This window comes from Strongylocentrotus purpuratus, unplaced genomic scaffold (assembly GCF_000002235.5).
Source record: "Strongylocentrotus purpuratus isolate Spur 01 unplaced genomic scaffold, Spur_5.0 spur5_scaffold_16, whole genome shotgun sequence".
NCBI lineage: Eukaryota > Metazoa > Echinodermata > Echinoidea > Camarodonta > Strongylocentrotidae > Strongylocentrotus > Strongylocentrotus purpuratus.
Window position 1 is genome coordinate 23,482,614 of NW_022145601.1, and position 17,182 is coordinate 23,499,795.

A 17,182-nucleotide genomic window follows, 5' to 3' on the forward strand; every position below is an offset into this window, starting at 1 on the left:
AGAATTAATGATTGCTGCCACCAATTCTCATGAAAATGAATGAGATTATTAAAGATAGACTGACGTAAAAAAATAAAACTTCTCTTGATATTAATATTTTCAGTGAGTCTCATTGGCATAGATGGTGACAATGCCACAAGAATCACTCGTTTTGCCAACTACCTGCGGAACCTCCTCCCTTCCAATGATGTCGTTGTCATGGAGATGGCAGCCAAGGCCATTGGTCATTTGGCTCTGGCCGGAGGGACATTCACACCAGAGTATGTGGACTTTGAGGTGAAGAGAGCCCTCGAGTGGCTTGGAGGAGACAGGCAAGAGGGCCGCAGACACGCTGCTGTAAGTATTACAAAAATATATTCTTCTGTTAGATTCTAATGCAATGCCCTACTCTAACAGTTTACTTAAAGAGGCCTGGATAAAAAACAAATTTAGAGTCTTCATGCATCTGCCCACATCAAAAGGAAGAAATTGTAAAGGGGGTCTAGAGTTCTCAGTCTCATAAAGAATCATGTATAAGCTGTTGCTCATTACTTACAAAACACGGGGGGGGGGGGGGGGGGGGGGGGGGACAGGGCTTTTGCTAACATTGCACCTAAATTATGGAACACTTTACCATTATAAATAAGACAATCATCATCAATTGAAATATATAAGAAGAAACTTCAGCCCCATTTGTTTATGTCATAGTTTTAATATTGTATAATTATTTTTATATTGTACAGAGCTCCTTGAGCAGTCTTTTAGAATGGATATGTGCGCTTTATAAGTTGACATTATTATTACCCCCATTGCTTTGTTCTAACAGGTGCTGGTCTTGCGTGAACTAGCAGAAAACACTCCAACGTTCTTCTTCCAACAAGTGCAATCATTCTTTGACAACATCTTCAATGCTATCAGAGACCCTAAGGTAAGATATCTCCAGGGCAGGATATAGAGTAGGCAATAAGAGAGATCGAGTTCTGGAGGTGTTTCACAAAGACTATGATCGACTTAAAGTTGGACTTCACTATGGCAGACCGTTCATGCCACTAGTTCCTCTAACAATTCCTGGCATTGGTTTCTCAAGGGACGTTCAAAGCACGGTCACAAATTTTCAGAATTTACCTTTTTTGATAGTTCATTATTTAAGGAAAAATATTGTCTGCAGACCACAACTGAGAGACCAATGGTGAGAGCAACCAGTGACATAAATGACCTGCCATAGTTAAGTCTAACTTAAAGTCGATCTTATTCTTTGTGAAACGCTCCCCTGGTCAGTTTAGAAAAAATGTTGGTGAGGAGCATTCTTTCAAATTTGTATTCATATGAAAAAACCGATTAAACTGATTCCCCTCTTTGTTTTAAACTTCTGTATAAAAAGTATCCAAAATAGATAGTTTTCACATTTTTGCCTTGAGAGATTCTTAACTTTTGTTTTGAAAGGCTGGTACAGTAGGTGTGCATTTGAAGCATGTAATGCATGTATTTGGCCTCGGGACGATCTAGCTTTCGCATATTTAGTCCATTTAAAAGAAATATGTAATGTCAGGGTTTTAGGTTGAAAGCTTAGCTCTCCTCTGTTTCAATTTATGTGTGATATTAATGTAAAGTACTGTCTTGTCCCGTTCTAGTCTCTGTTAGCATCCTCCCTTTCCCCCCCTATTTTGTAGTTCTTTTTGTAGTTACAGATTAGTTAATTTAATTACTCATTATTCCTAAGTTTCATTTGAGGTGTTCACAATTGTACAAGCATTGCTTTTTAGTGGACCCCTCTGTTTCCAACATGTATTTCTTAAATTTGCTTTAAATGCTTATAATTGATTTGTAATGTTTTGTTGGAAACATGAATAAATTTGAAATTGAAATTGAAATTGAATAAACACAGAGTCGCGTGTGGCTGTAATGAGTTGGTTTGATTTTTGACTCAAGATTCAAACTAATACTTGTTTGCTCTACCTGTATAATTATATAGATGCAAACAATGCTAAGATCAGATCAGTATTAGAAACAAGATAAGGGCCCTCTTTGATAAAAATTGATATCAATTACAAGTTACAAGCTACTGTTATAAGCTACTGAAATAATGGCATCTGATTTGCTGAGATGAAATTTGTCATGGAAATTTAGCAGTTGTTTTAGATAACAAGTTTTATGAAACCGGCCCCAGACCCATTAACTCTCTCATTATTAATTATCGCTTTTCCTTTTTGGGTTTCAATTAGTTGTGGCAGGAAAATTTACATAAAATTGTGGTTTCACAGTGTATTTTGTGTCGTCAATTTAACCCTTTGCCTATGGGAGGTGGGTGGCTACTGTATGAAGCTTATGTGAATGAATGAATTCAGGAGTCGATGTGCTAATTGTAATGAGCTTTTATTTCATTGTAGCAAGCAATCCGGGAAGCAGCAGTCTCAGCATTGAGAGCCTGTCTTGAGTTAACGGCTCAACGTGAGACCAAAGAAATGCAGAAACCCCAGTGGTATAAGGTGAGTGTAGTCCCATATGTTACAATTGGCGTATGTCATCACAAGAAAGCCACAGTCCCTTACCCCTAAGTATTCATGTATTGATTCATGCACATCTATGTTGCTTCAAATACCCTTTGTTTCTGCACGTACTGGAGTCCTGACTTAGCAATCTGTTATGAAAAGTAGTTCAGTAAATTTTGATTTTTGTAGTTATCCACCAAATTCAATTTCTCTAAACTTTGCTAGAACTTCATGTTCCTCCACTCATTCTTGTAGGCAACATAATACATAAATATATTTATATCTCTAAGTTTTAATCTTGTCTCTGTTTTTCCTCATACCTGGTTGGATTAGGAAGATGATCTCTTTCTTCCTTAAGTCTAGGAAGATGTCATTGGGAATTATTATCAGGTCTAAATAATTTTTATAAATTTTTGAAGCATGAAAAGTCTTGAGTATTAAAGGCACATACAAGTGGGCTCTCATGCAAAATTTGACACTGTTCTGTTCAGCTTGACCAACAGGCTTTATAATGCTCTGTGTTTTCCCTACATGGTAAAGTCCTTATCTAACATTGTCCTCACCCAAAGACTCTCCGAGATACGAGGGGAATTTCTTTATTGGCCTACAGGTTTGCTGTGTGCAGACTTTTACCCCCTTTAATGTTTTTTCCACCAAGTCCGGTGTCGGCGAATTATGACCTTCTGCACATGGAAACTGACGTCCTACTCCCTTACATGAGGAAAAAAAAAACATACCTATGCTATCAGCGATATGTGTTGCTTATAGAAAGCTGAGAAAATGAAATGATGTGTCAAATTTCTAAATGTATAAGAAATGAATGAAAGAATGATCTATTGTTGCTTTTAAAAATTTAATCTAGCAAACCTATGAGGAAACCGAGAATGGTTTTGAAGAGACGGGGAAAGGAAAGAAGGGGTTGAGAAAATGAAATAATGTGACAAATTCCAAAATGTATAAGAAATGAATGAAAGACTGATCTATTGTTGTTTAAAAAAAATTAATCTAGCAAACCTATGAGGAAGCCGAGAAGGGTTTTGAAGAGACGGGAAAAGGAGAGAAGGGTTTGAGAAAATGAAATGATGTGACAAATTCCAAAATGTATAAGAAATGAATGAAAGACTGATCTATTGTTGTTTAAAAAAAATTAATCTAGCAAACCTATGAGGAAGCCGAGAAGGGTTTTGAAGAGACGGGAAAAGGAGAGAAGGGTTTGAGAAAATGAAATGATGTGACAAATTCCAAAATTTATAAGAAATGAATGAAAGAATGATCTATCATTGTTTTTAAACATTTAATCTAGCAAACCTATGAGGAAGCCGAGAAGGGCTTTGAAGAGACGGGGAAAGGAGAGAAGGGTTTGAACCGAGATGACAGAGCCCATGGAGCATTACTCATCATCAATGAACTCATCAGAACTAGTAGCAGAGAAGGCGAGGTAAGTCTCCTATGGCATTATGGGATACATTTTTTTACACTATTGTGAAATTTTGATTTTTATAAACTCTCCCATAATGAGGAATTGCAGATTGAAGGCGTAGAGATTCGCATAAAAATGAACCTGGGGAGTGTTTCACAAAGAATAAGATTGACTTTAAGTTGGAATTAACTATGGCAGGCTGTTCATGCCACTGTTTTTTCTCACAATTTACTGGTATTGGTTTCTCAAGGGGCGTACAAATCATGGTCACAAATCTACAGAATTTATATTTTTCGATAATTCATTTTTTGAAGTAAAAAAAAATGAACTAACGTCCCTTGAGAGACCAATGGTGAAAGCAACTTATGGCATGAATGGCCTGCCATAGTTAAATCCAACTTAAAGTCGAACTTAGTCTTTGTGAAGCACCCCCTGCTATTGTAAAGGTACCACTATAATTTCCTTTAAATTGAAGAAAGCAATTTGACAAATATTTACGTAGTGTTTCTGAGATGATGACTGTTGATTTTCTTGTCAGTTATTAATTAATTCATTTTATTTTTTTCTTTGACAGCGTCTTCGTCAGGAAATGGAGGAGGTATCGCAACAGCAGACACAGCATGAGCATAGCTTTAGGGTAAGTTATCAAGCAGTGTTCTTCATCCACAAATGGAGAAGAAAAAAATGCTCTTAATTTTGTACTTATCTTCATTTGTAGATATGAATAAGGTGGGTTGCAATGTGATAAAAGTATTACAAGATAAGCCCTAAACAAAATTGCGCTTCAAAATGATCTTGAAGTGCGTCAAAAAAGTAACAAACTTTGAGGGACCAGTTTTACCATACTCTTTTTCCCCAATAGACTGTAATGTTATAAAAACCTTTAGGAAAACGGTTTTTGAAACTTTGATTCCAATCATAAATATCTTGATAATCAAACTTGCGATTGGCTTGTAAAAGTCATGGAATTTATTTCTGACCTAAAGGTTTCTAATTATCATTGCAGCGTGAGCTAAATCCAGGATTCTGTTTTAATAGAATCAGAGGTAAAGTTACCTAATACCTTTAAAGTAAAATATTGCAGACTTATCCACTCTCTCATCGTCTCTATCTTCTCTTCTGTCTGTTTAGGACCTCGGATCATCCAGCAACAAAGCTAAATCACCCACAGGCCCCCAGCTAGGACACAACCAGTACGTTCAGCGAGCCCTAGCCAGTCCACTCTCTCTGGTTGCCACCGGTATCCAACCCAAACCACGCATCACAGAGAGTCGCTACTGTCTGGAACTCATGCAGGAAAATTTCGACATTGTGAGTAGTGGTAGGGTTGTAAGAGTTGTGGTAGTTGTATGTAAAAGTTGCAGTTGAAGTAGTAGTGATGTTAGTGGTGGACACTTGAACAAAATAGAAGATAACGCATTTCAGAGATCTGCTACTGTCTGGAACTCATGCAGGAAAATTTTGACATTGTGCGTAGTGGTAGGGTTGTAAGAGTTGTGGTAGGGTTGTAAGAGTTGTTGTAGTTGTAGTGGCAGTGATGTAAGTGGTGGACATTTGAACAAAATAGAAGATAACGCAGCACAGAGAGCCGCTACTTTCTGGAACTCATGCAGGAAAATTTTGACATTGTGAGTAGTAGTAGGGTTGTAAGAGTTGTGGTAGTTGTATGTAAAAGTGGCAGTTGCAGTTGTAGTGATGTTAGTGGTGGTAAGGCATTGGTGTTAAAGTGGTTCTCTTCGGTCATGCGCCACAGATTACGCAGGAAAAATTCAATACCATAAGTAGTGGTAGGAGTTGTGGTATTGGTACAAAAACATTGCAGTGCTTATGGTATCGGTGGTGGAATTTATTTTTTGTTTGTTAATATTTTGCCTGATATACCTGTATATAAGAAAGCTTTAATATCACTTGTAGGGAAGAAAAAAAAGACAACTGAATTCTTGTAACTTCCTTCATATTACTATTTTTTAAATACTTGATAGGCTAAACGTTGTATTGCCATATTATGAATTCTATTTTTTTTTCTCATGTGCTTAACTAATCAGGTTTGTCAGCAAGTGTTGAAGTTTTGTGGGAGTCGCAATCCTCTGATCCAGCAGATTCTCCTCAACCTCCTACCCAGGCTGGCTGCATTTGAGCCAAAGATGTTTGTTACTTCGTAAGTCACCTAGAGATTGATGTAGAGGCGTCAAAAGGGGGATTTAGGGAGGGGGGAGGGGTATGAGAGGGAGGGGCAAAGAGAAAAATAGAAAGAGACAAAGGAGTAGGACATCAAATCTTGAGAGTACTCAATCTCCTACCCAGGCTGGCAGCATTTGAGCCCAAGAATTTTTTGGATTCGTAAGTCATGTCCAAGCCGAGGTACTGTAGGAGTATCAGTAGAGGGGAGTTGTAGGGAGAGGTTTTCAGGTGCTATGCCGGGGCTGTATTTATGCGTTTTGTAATTGGTAATGATAATTACTTTGAATGTTTCCAAGCATTGAATTTTGATAAAGTTGTCCAATCAAAGTTTCACCTTTGCATTAAAGAAAATAAAGATAGTTTTTTAAAAATCCTCACACAGCTACTTTAGCATAGTATTTAAGCTAGCTCTTCTAATTGAGTTTGTAACGTTTCCTACAGGTTGCTTCGTTTAAGAAAACTTTAAATATGTTTGCATTTTCATTATTTCAGGTACCTTGAAGATACAGTCAAATACATGCTTATCTCTCTCAGAAGGGTAAGTAAAATAACATTAATTTATTTTGATATAAATATGTCATTCATTCATTCATTCATTTAATGATTATAAATGAATGAATGAATGAATGAATTTGATTGCTCATGTACTCATTTGTTGATTTCTGCTTTCTGTCTGCTGTTATTCAGTATAATTTACTTTACAGTGTATTTCCATGTTGGTAGTATGACCAATTTTAATTAAGTATTTATTATTCATTAAACCCTTTATTCATTAATCCATTGGATTATTTTGACATGTTCATTATTTTTTTAGGTGATCTGTCCACCCATCTATTTAGTGATTAATTATTCATCATCATTAAAATAATGATTATAATAACTATTATCTTCATTCATTCATCCATTTACCAATACACCAGTTACGGTTGCAGCAGTGCGCATGGGCAGATATGGGTGCCATTTTAATTTATGAGTAAACAAACCACTGACCTCTAGAGGTCAGTGGTTTACGCGTAAATTACGACGGCGTCTATGCAAATATGATGTGAGCGCACAGCGCAGGCAGTGACGCAACAATACATGCACATCTGAAAACATTCATGACATCACTGCCTGTGCTCTGCGCTCACATCATATTTGCATGGGCGCTATCTTAATTACGCGTAAACCACTGACCGCTAGAGGTCAATGGTTTGTTTACTCGTAAATTAAAATGGCGCCCATAACTGTCATTTTATACATCCAAATATTTAATGAGTAGAAAAATGGTTAGAATTTTCTTTTCTCCAACTAGGAAAGATTTTGAGAGATTGTACCCTCTTTCTTGCCTCGTATGTTCATCAGACATGTACAGTATTATCACCCTTTTACAGTCTCATAAAAGTTGTTGTAGCAATCTTTGTCTCTATCCCTTGTTCTCACGTCACAATATTTAAATCTATCTATGTTACGTTTCTAGGAGAGAGAACGCTCCAATGCATTCCAAGCCGTTGGTCTTCTAGCAGTGGCTGTCAAAGGAAACATCACGGAGCACTTGGGCAAGATCTTAGAGATTGTCCGCTCATCCTTGCCTCATAAGGACATCCCGCACAGGTCAGTCATGATAAGAAACATACATGTATAATGGAAATCATGACATCAGAATGATATTTTACCTGAGATTTACGTATGGAGGTTTCTTTTTTGATGTTATATATATATATATATATAAATATATATAATATATTTTTATATTGATGCTTTCATTGTACTGAATTGAGAATTTCAATTCTCAATTTTAAGATTATGTATTGCTTCTTCATTACAATCTCAGATGAATGAAAGTAATGATATTGAAACGTTTATTTATCAAGACTTTAATAGTATCAACATTTTAATGGGAGACAAATATCAGGAAAATTTACTGATTTATGATAGATGTTAATTTTGACAATATAAATGTACATGACCACTAGCAATTTGTCACTTCATTGTGGATATGAATATTCATGAGCAATTTTCCTCAACCCCTCCTCCCCCTCCCCCAGGAAACACAAGAGCATCATTGTGGATCCAGCGGTCTTCACCTGTATCAGCATGTTAGCCAGAGCAGTAGGACCGGTCATTGCCAGAGATGTCAAGGAACTATTGGAACCCATGCTGGCTGTTGGTCTGAGGTTAGTGTTTTGATGTCTCAGAATTATGCATGAATGTAATGTGTCAAAATATATATTATCGTTAAGTAACATGTTGTTAGTAATTAACTCTTTGTCTGTTTAGAGTCGGAAGGGAGTTAACTCTGTTTAAAGTGATATGAGATAACACCTTTCTGGCTCCAAACAGGCGTCATATGCTCTTATACATAGTGAGTGCCCCTCAAGCTTTCAATAGACAATATATACATGTAGTACTATGCTATGATTTAAAGATAAAGTTGAGTTCTGGTCATGTGATTGCATTGTGAAAGATATGGTGTGTAATAAATCAGAAAAGGTTGATCATGTAGCATATAAGTTTTGGTGTGTACTGCAAAGTTCTGGAATCATCAAAATGATGTGAAATGTGGCCCAGTAAAGTAACAAGCACTGTACAAACATGTGGTATAAAAATGAGGCCCACGTTTTTGAGCTGTTTCATGTCATATTTAGAATATGGAGGCATTTGAAGAGCCATGCTTTTCAGGTAGCTTTTTTTCTCTGATGTTCTTCCACACTTGCATAATAACAACGAAAACGCTCACAAATTATTTTTCACCTCTCCCCAGAGCTCAACCTTCTCTTTAAGTCCTTTGGAATTGACTTGAATGGGATTAAATTTTGGATAAAATCATAATCGCTAGAAAACTTAATATTATTATTATTCCTTTTTCTTTAGCCCGGCCTTGACTGCAGCCCTTCACGACCTTGCCAAGCAGATTCCCCAGCTCAAGAAGGATATCCAAGATGGCCTCCTCAAGATGCTGTCCCTGGTCCTCATGCACAAACCCCTGCGCCATCCCGGGACACCGAGGGCGCTGCTCTCTCCTACTGGCCAGACAGGTTAGTCTTCAATACATACTGTGGATATACATCTACTCGAAGAAAGGACATAGATGATGGGACTGTTTTAATAGCCTGTTTTATGTCTTTTTTTCATGGACAAACGGTTGGGAAAATTCAAAAATGGTTGTGAGAATTTACTGTTAATCACTGTTATAAGGGTGTTGCACAGTGACGCCTTCAAAGAAACCATAGATATCTTTGTGGTTTAAGAATTTTTCAGGATTTTTTGCATGTCAGAGGGTTAGTACAGTAGAAGGAATATAATAAGTAACATTTTATACAAAAATGAATCAATTTTTTTATCAACCTTCAACAATGTTACCGAGTCACTGTAATGCATTCTACTTGAGAAAATCCTTCATATTCATGAGTAAATCAGTGTATTGAAATTGATCTATGAGTGCATTTGCTACCCGTTAGTATAAACAAAGTAATACCATAAAGTAAATTAACTTGAATGTACTCTCCAGGTACAGCATTGTCATCCATTGACTCCGGTGACCTCACCAGCACAGTGCTTGCCCTCAGGACCTTGGGTAACTTTGACTTTGAAGGTCACTCCCTCACCCAGTTTGTGCGTCATTGCGCCGACCACTTCTTGTCCAGTGAGCACAAGGAGATCCGCATTGAGGCGGCTAGAACCTGTTCCAGCCTGCTCCAACCGGCTGTCAATGTAAGTTTTCATGGAGTGATTGTACATTACGTTGTATTCTGAATCTAAGTTTGTCCAGTGAGCACAAGGAGATCTGGACTTTAGGCGGCTAGAACCTGTTCCAGCCTGCTCCAACCGGCCGTCAATGTAAGTTTTCATGGAGTGATTGTACATTACGTTGTATTCTGAATCTAAGTTTGTCCAGTGAGCACAAGGAGATTAGCATTGAGGCGTCTAGAACCTGTTCCAGCCTGCTCCCACCGGCTGTCAAAGTAAGTTTGTCATGGAGTGATTGTACAGTGCATTGTATTCTGAAGCTAAGTTTGTTTTTTACAAGTCAGGTTTGGTTTTCTAACCCTGATCCTCAGTCTTGACGTAATATTTTCTATGTATTGAATTTTTCATAGTGAAACACTTCGGCAGGGAATGTAATGTGTTTAAGTTACATTGATAGATGATAATGTACACAATTTGGTATATACATGTAGTCATTTTGCAAATGTGATAGAGAAGTCATTTTACAAACGTGATAAAGAAGGAATTTATAACAATTTTTTGTAACTATCTAAACTGTAATTATAAAATGTAAGTATTATTAGTGTAGTTTTAATGTGTGCGTCATTTGCTTTTATACATGTATAATCTACTCTATTGTGATGTTTCGTATCAAATATTTTGATGAAACTGGAAAAAAATAAAATTAAATGAATCTATCCTTTGCAACCCCCTAGCTTCGGAGTGCCCCACACCCAGTCAGTGCAACTAACACCCAGGTCGTAGCGGAGGTTCTCTCTAAACTCTTGATTGTAGCCATTACAGACTCAGGTAAGACAGTGGTGATATGTGTCCTGGTTTTTTTCTTCACAAAGATCCTAAGTCGAACTTAACTCTAAGTTGGACTTAACAACTATGGAAAGCCGTTAGCATCTTTGACAATATTTTGTAAAAGTTATTTTAAAAGGCATAAGATGTTGATTCAAATCATTCATATTTTCTATTATCATGGGAGATTTCATGTTCTTGATGTGGAATTTATAAAAAATCTAAAATACTTGATGTTTTGCTTTTGAATATATCTTATTTTAAGGTTACAAATGGCTCTTCATAATTTTTAAGTCCAACTTAAAGATAAGTTCAACTTAGGATCTTTGTGAAACACCCTCCTGGGCTCCATTTCACAAAACCTGTCATCAGTGACAAATGACAGTTTTTGGTTTAAGCTAGTGAAATCCTTACTTCTGATTGGTTATCAGCAGATTTGTCACTGATTTTTGTAATATGTCGTTGAAAAAAGGCTTTGTGAAACAGGTCCCTGGATGAATGTATTTGTCAAGTGGGTATTTTCTCAGGCAATTTGGTATTCTTTCACACGTTCATACACAAGTATGGCAAAAGTATGTGTATCAACGTTTTTGCTGCAAACTGCTTTTATTAGTCTGCATGCATCCATGTTCTTTTAAAACATTTGTTATGCTTTGAAAAATGTTTGTATTAATAGTTATGTTGTAGTTGTTATAGTTTTTCATGATTGTGATGATAATGAATTGTATCGTGATTATAATGATATGATGATGGTGATGATAATATAATTTGTTTTGATATCTACACTATGGTTAAGAATGTCCCCTTTGCTATTAGAATCACATACTCTATGCATACATGGCATGTCCATGTATTCTTGAAAATATGCAGTAAACGTAACTCCTGTACTTGTCATATAAACAGACATGTAAGTATTAATGATAGTGCACTGATGATGGTATCAAACCTGTCTGTAAAAACCACCCAAGGGAAACATAAAACGTGGCCACTATAGACAGGTGGTCTTTATAGAGAGGTGGTTGCTAATACAGGTTTGACTGTACTAACAATCTCTTGTCTCATATCACCCCTTAGACCCTGACATTCGGTACTGCGTCCTTGCATCTCTCGACGAGCGCTTTGACGGCCACCTTGCCCAGGCCGAGAACCTTGGCGCCCTCTTCCTCTCACTGAATGATGAGATCTTTGAGATCAGAGAGCTGGCCATGTGTACCATTGGTCGTCTCAGCAACCTTAACCCTGCGTACGTCATGCCGTCTCTAAGGAAGACACTCATACAGGTAAGGCGCATCATTTGCTATAATTTTGTCAATAAATTATTGCTATATTTCGTATATATATTTGTATTTTATGTTTATCTTTCGTTATGTTATTTGTATGTTCTTTACCTATCTGTAAATATCAATGTTACAATTATGTATGTTTTTATATGACGAATGGAATAACATGAATTGAATTTAATTGATATTTCTATTACATTGAACATACACAGCTGCAAATACAAGCCTCCACTACCAGCCGTTTTGTACGGGTTATTGTGCCAGGTGACGAAAGGAAGTGATTATCAGATTATAGGGAAGCTTACCACACCAAATGCATCCTTTTTGAGACCTGTAGCCAGGGTTGAAAAGAAAGTAAAATAATTACAGCAAAACTGAAGATTAGACCAATACAGCTCTTCAAAATGCTTTCTCAAATATAACTTTGAGATTATTTGGTGCTTCAAAAGTTGAAATAACATAGGAGAAATTACACAATTTTAGGAAATGCTACAAACTAAAATTTCACCATGCTGACCTATCAGCCATTATTGAGCTCAAACTGAAAATTACGCCATGCGCCATTTTGTTGGTTTTGTGGTGCCTTGTCACAAATATATTTCTTTATGCTATTTTGATATTTGCTTGTTAACGTAGATCTTGACTGAACTAGAGCACAGTGGTGTTGGACGAAACAAAGAACAGAGTGCCAGAATGCTGGCTCATCTAGTCTCCAATGCACCAAGACTCATCAGACCTTACATGGAACCCATTCTAAAGGTAAAGATGGAGCTATAAAGCTGGTTAAGAAATGATGATGGTGATGGTGATGGTGATGGTGATGGTGATGATGATGATGATGACAGTGATAATTATGATGATGGTTGTGGTGGTGATAATGATGTTGATGTAGATCTTAACTGGATGAAACAAGGAACAGAGTGCCAGAATGCTGGCTCATCTAGTCTCCAATGCACCAAGACTCATCAGACCTTACATGGAACCAATTCTCAAGGTAAAGATGGAGCTAGAAACCTGATTATGAAATAGATGATGATGTTGTTGATGATAACGATGATGATTATTAGTTGAAAGTTGGTGATGATAATTGTGATTGTGATGATGATAATCATGATGATTGTGGTGGTGATAATAATGAAATTGATATAGATCTTGACTGAATTAGACCACAGTGGTGTTGGACAAAAAAAAAGAACAAAGTGCCAGAATGCTGGCCCTATCAAGTCTCTAATATTAATTATGATAATGGTTGTAGAGATAATGATGTTTAATGATGATGATGATGATGATGACGATGATGACGACGATGATGGATGGCATGATGACGATGATGATGATAATGATGATAATGGTGATGATGATGATGATAATGGTGGTGATGATGATGGTAATGTTGATAGTGATATATCTAACATTGATTTTTATGACATTTATTATGATAATGATTTTATATATAATGTTAGTACAGTATGTGTAACTCACATGTAGAACCCCAAAAATGATTACGATGACGATATCGATATACAAAGTTGTACAATGTCTTTATGCCTTGATAAACAGATTCTCATGACTCCTGTGTAGTTACTGTCACAAGCTGCAGATAATGATGTTGTGTATGGTGGTGGTGTTGTCAAAGTGATAAGTCAAACTGCATTGTTTAGTCATACGCTCATCAATGGGGGTCAAAATCACTCTGATATATTGATCATTCTGTGTGTACCCATATGAATCCTCCCTTGTGTAACATATTTTTTATTTCATTTCTTCAGGCACTTGTACCGAAGCTGAAGGAAGCAGACCCCAACCCTAGTGTTGTAATCAATGTGCTAGCAGCCATAGGAGAGCAAGCTCAAGTGAGTTTGAATTAGAGTGCATTTAGATGACAGATTTCACAAACAGCCTTGAGCTGCATGTCATGTTCTTTTTAAAACCAGTAAACCTATTCAAATCCATTCAATTCAGTTCAGTTTCAATTCAATCAATTCAGTTCAATCAATTCAGTTCAGTTCAGTTCAGTTCAGGTCAGTTTAATTCTATTTAGTTCAATTCAATTCAGTTCAACTCTAGTTAAGTCAATACAATTCAATTCAAGTCAGTTCACTTCAATTTAACAATAGATTACATATGGGTGTTCCTTCAATTTACAGTCAGATTTTATATGAGCTGTATTTTTTAGACTGGACAAGAGAAAATATTGTTTACAATACCCGATTGTGTTGTAAAATTCAAATGACCCCAATTTTATTTTATTTGAGGTTCTCATGTAAATGTCAAATGTTTAGAACCAGAAGGGCATTAACTCATATACTTTAAAACACAGTTTATGATCTTCTGGCTCTGAACAGAAAATGTGTGAATTTTTGATTGATGATTTGTTTTGCATTTTCCTTGATGTTTAGGTGAGTGGTATCGAGATGAAGAAATGGATGGACGAGCTTTGTCCCATCATGTTAGATATGTTACAGGACAGTGCTCTATTACGCAAGAGAGAGGTAAATCCATGAAATCTTCTTGATCTTATTTAATATTGTTTTAACTGTATTAACCAAAAGCAATACACACTTTAAAGATGAACTTGAGTTTTGGTAAATATAGAAAATAACTTCTAACAGAATCCGACGAAACTTACACTAAATGTTCAAGATTACCTGGTAGGAATTTATTCCTTGAAATGCTAGAGCGCCGTATGGCAGCCGTGCTAAAGCCAGGGTAATAATAATCGGGAGCGCCAGGAGGGTCAAATCTGACTGACATGAGCACTATACAAGAACCCACTATTATTATTATTATTATTACATATAAATGACATGTGCCAAACGATTTTGGTAGAAAATATATAGTGGTTGAGTAATGATCAAAGAAAGATAATCCGGGTTAGTAGGTCAGACACCATGTGCTTAAAACAGGTCACTACAGTATGTGCAAATGGGAGTGGTGGTTTTTATCGAAGATGATGCCCAGTAAGTTTTTGTGCATTTGTTTTTATTTCAATGGTTCAAACAACCAATCTACTGCAGGATAAACAATTCAGAATAAATCATAGCAATTTTCTCTTTAAATATGATTCCAATACCAGAGCTCAAGATTAGCTTTAACTGATTATATAGTTTATTTTGGAGCAAGTGCCATGAGCACCTAGCCGGTGGATATCGGTGCTATGGAAGACATTGTGATTATTGTTATTATTATCTTGTCAGTGAGGGATTGTAGAAGTAAAGAGTTTTACAACACCAAGTCCCCTAGATGCATTTAAGACTTAAACACAAACAGTCAAACCTGTCTTAGTGGCTACCTCTCTATAAGGGCCACCCATCTATAAAGGCCACTTGTCTATAGAGGCCATGTAGTTTGTCTCCCTCAAGAAAGAAATGTGTGTTGTAGACCTGTCTACAGTGGCCACTTTTTCTTTTTCCTCTTTGTGGCCTCAGTAGACAGGTTTGACTGTATATGTCCTGCAGGCTGCTTACTGGCATCTATCTGCAAGAATAAAAATGCTTGTTTTTCTGGTGGAACGGCCAAAAGGGCATGACCTTTGATAAATTAATTTTTCATATGCAAAAGTCCCATTTACGCTTTAAGTTCATGCTGTTCACATTAAGTACTTTTGGCTGTTACACTAGCAGTCTGGTAAAATTAATCATTAAATAGAATAGAATAGAAAGAAATCATCTATTATTATTCTTAATCCTTACAGGTTGCACTATGGACCCTAGGACAGTTGGTAGAGAGCACAGGTTATGTGGTAGAGCCTTACAACAAGTATCCCAATCTTCTGGATGTCCTACTCAACTTCCTCAAGACAGAGCAGTCTCCCACTCTAAGAAGAGAGGTATGCAAATTGGATTATTCACTTTCAGTATTTTTGTTTAATTTTTAAGTTAAACTAAAGCATTTGTTGAAAACTAGGAGTATGCTCATTAGCTTATATAATTTGTTTTAGAAGGTTATATTGTGGAATAAACAAACAGATATTGCAGCTTCATGTTCTACTTCATTTTCCTATCTGTAATTCTTAACAATCTTCATCTCGTGGAAGAATAGAGAGAACTTACATGTAGTAAAGATGAAGTCACTCTCACTGTCAGTTCTATTGCTCAATATGTATTCCTGACAAACCTAGAGCCTACCTTATTTATTTCAAAACTAACGTAAATGTGTGTTGAGCCTGCCTAACATTGTTACACAGGAAGAATGGTCAGTGTTATTCAATTCATTATGTTAATGAGAGGGATTAATCAGTGGGAAAAGGGTAATCAAAATTTGCACTCCTACAATGTACATGTATGCCTAGTGGACCTAAAAGGATCCATATTAGTTACAGTACAGATTTTTAGATTATGATTATGATGATTTTCCTTGAATCATCATCCTCTGTTTAGACCATCCGTGTGCTAGGCTTGCTGGGAGCCCTGGATCCATACAAACACAAGATCAACCAAGGAGTCATTGATACCACAGGAGACGGGGGAGCCACTCAGAGCATGTCAGATGCTAAATCCAAAGAAGAAGGTACATGGATATTGTTTTTATCTTGTGTTCTGAACTTTAAACCCAGTGATTATTCTTATATGTACTGCCAAACACCCGTAGAAGGGGTATCTAGAGAGAGAGAGAGAGAGAGAGAGAAAAGTTTGAGATTAAGAATAGGTAGGAAAGTATTTGCTAAGAAGTAATTTAGCCTTTGTAGGATTAAACTTTTCAGCTACTTATCTTGCTTCTGGATATGATATTTTGTATTATATAAGTATGTTAAAATTTTCAATATTATTAAGCCATTGAATACTGAATTCTCTCATTCCCATAGGCTTTAATACAGGAGCCGACCATTTCCAGTAGGCAATGGGTTAAAAGAAATATACTGAGCACTAAGAGATTCTACATGTTACAGTCACCAACCACTTAGTTGATTATGTGACACAGGCTTAATTTGATGTTAGGTTATATATCCAGTCTTCTTAGAAAGTAGTATAGAAAGACCACTCGAGGGAGACAAGAAAAGCAATCTAGGCAGGTGGTCTTTGAGTGCAGGTTCCTTTAGTCCATATTTCAATGAAAAACCACTTATTAGGGAAATTAAAAAAATGTAGTCTTTTATAGACAGGTGGTCTTTCTGTACAGGTGGTCGCTATATCAGCAGAGCTGCCAACCATTCCGTTTTTGCCGGAAGTACTCGTTTTTTCCTCCAAATTACGGTATTACGTTTTTCCTTCATAAAATACGGTTCTTAAATTAAATTTTTTTTTTAAATTTTTTTATTTTTATTTACATACTGCCCGTCAAACAACTGCCCTAAAATGGTGATTTGATCAACAATTCAATAGAAAACTAAATTAAAAAAA

General features: G+C 36.5%; 1 protein-coding gene across 1 annotated transcript in view; it reads left to right on the forward strand.

The window, feature by feature from the left end:
* The window catches only part of LOC580879 (serine/threonine-protein kinase mTOR), a 43,975-nt gene that overhangs the window by 1,526 nt on the left and 25,267 nt on the right, over positions 1–17,182 (forward strand). The window contains exons 2-20 of the mRNA XM_030987484.1: positions 104–336; positions 806–907; positions 2,367–2,465; positions 3,772–3,906; positions 4,463–4,525; positions 5,020–5,199; positions 5,934–6,046; positions 6,562–6,607; positions 7,529–7,662; positions 8,097–8,225; positions 8,923–9,086; positions 9,560–9,762; positions 10,473–10,566; positions 11,638–11,843; positions 12,480–12,602; positions 13,613–13,696; positions 14,243–14,335; positions 15,538–15,672; positions 16,223–16,352. Of these exons, the coding sequence (XP_030843344.1) occupies positions 104–336; positions 806–907; positions 2,367–2,465; positions 3,772–3,906; positions 4,463–4,525; positions 5,020–5,199; positions 5,934–6,046; positions 6,562–6,607; positions 7,529–7,662; positions 8,097–8,225; positions 8,923–9,086; positions 9,560–9,762; positions 10,473–10,566; positions 11,638–11,843; positions 12,480–12,602; positions 13,613–13,696; positions 14,243–14,335; positions 15,538–15,672; positions 16,223–16,352 (2,466 nt within the window). The remainder of the gene's footprint in view (positions 1–103; positions 337–805; positions 908–2,366; positions 2,466–3,771; positions 3,907–4,462; positions 4,526–5,019; positions 5,200–5,933; positions 6,047–6,561; positions 6,608–7,528; positions 7,663–8,096; positions 8,226–8,922; positions 9,087–9,559; positions 9,763–10,472; positions 10,567–11,637; positions 11,844–12,479; positions 12,603–13,612; positions 13,697–14,242; positions 14,336–15,537; positions 15,673–16,222; positions 16,353–17,182) is intronic.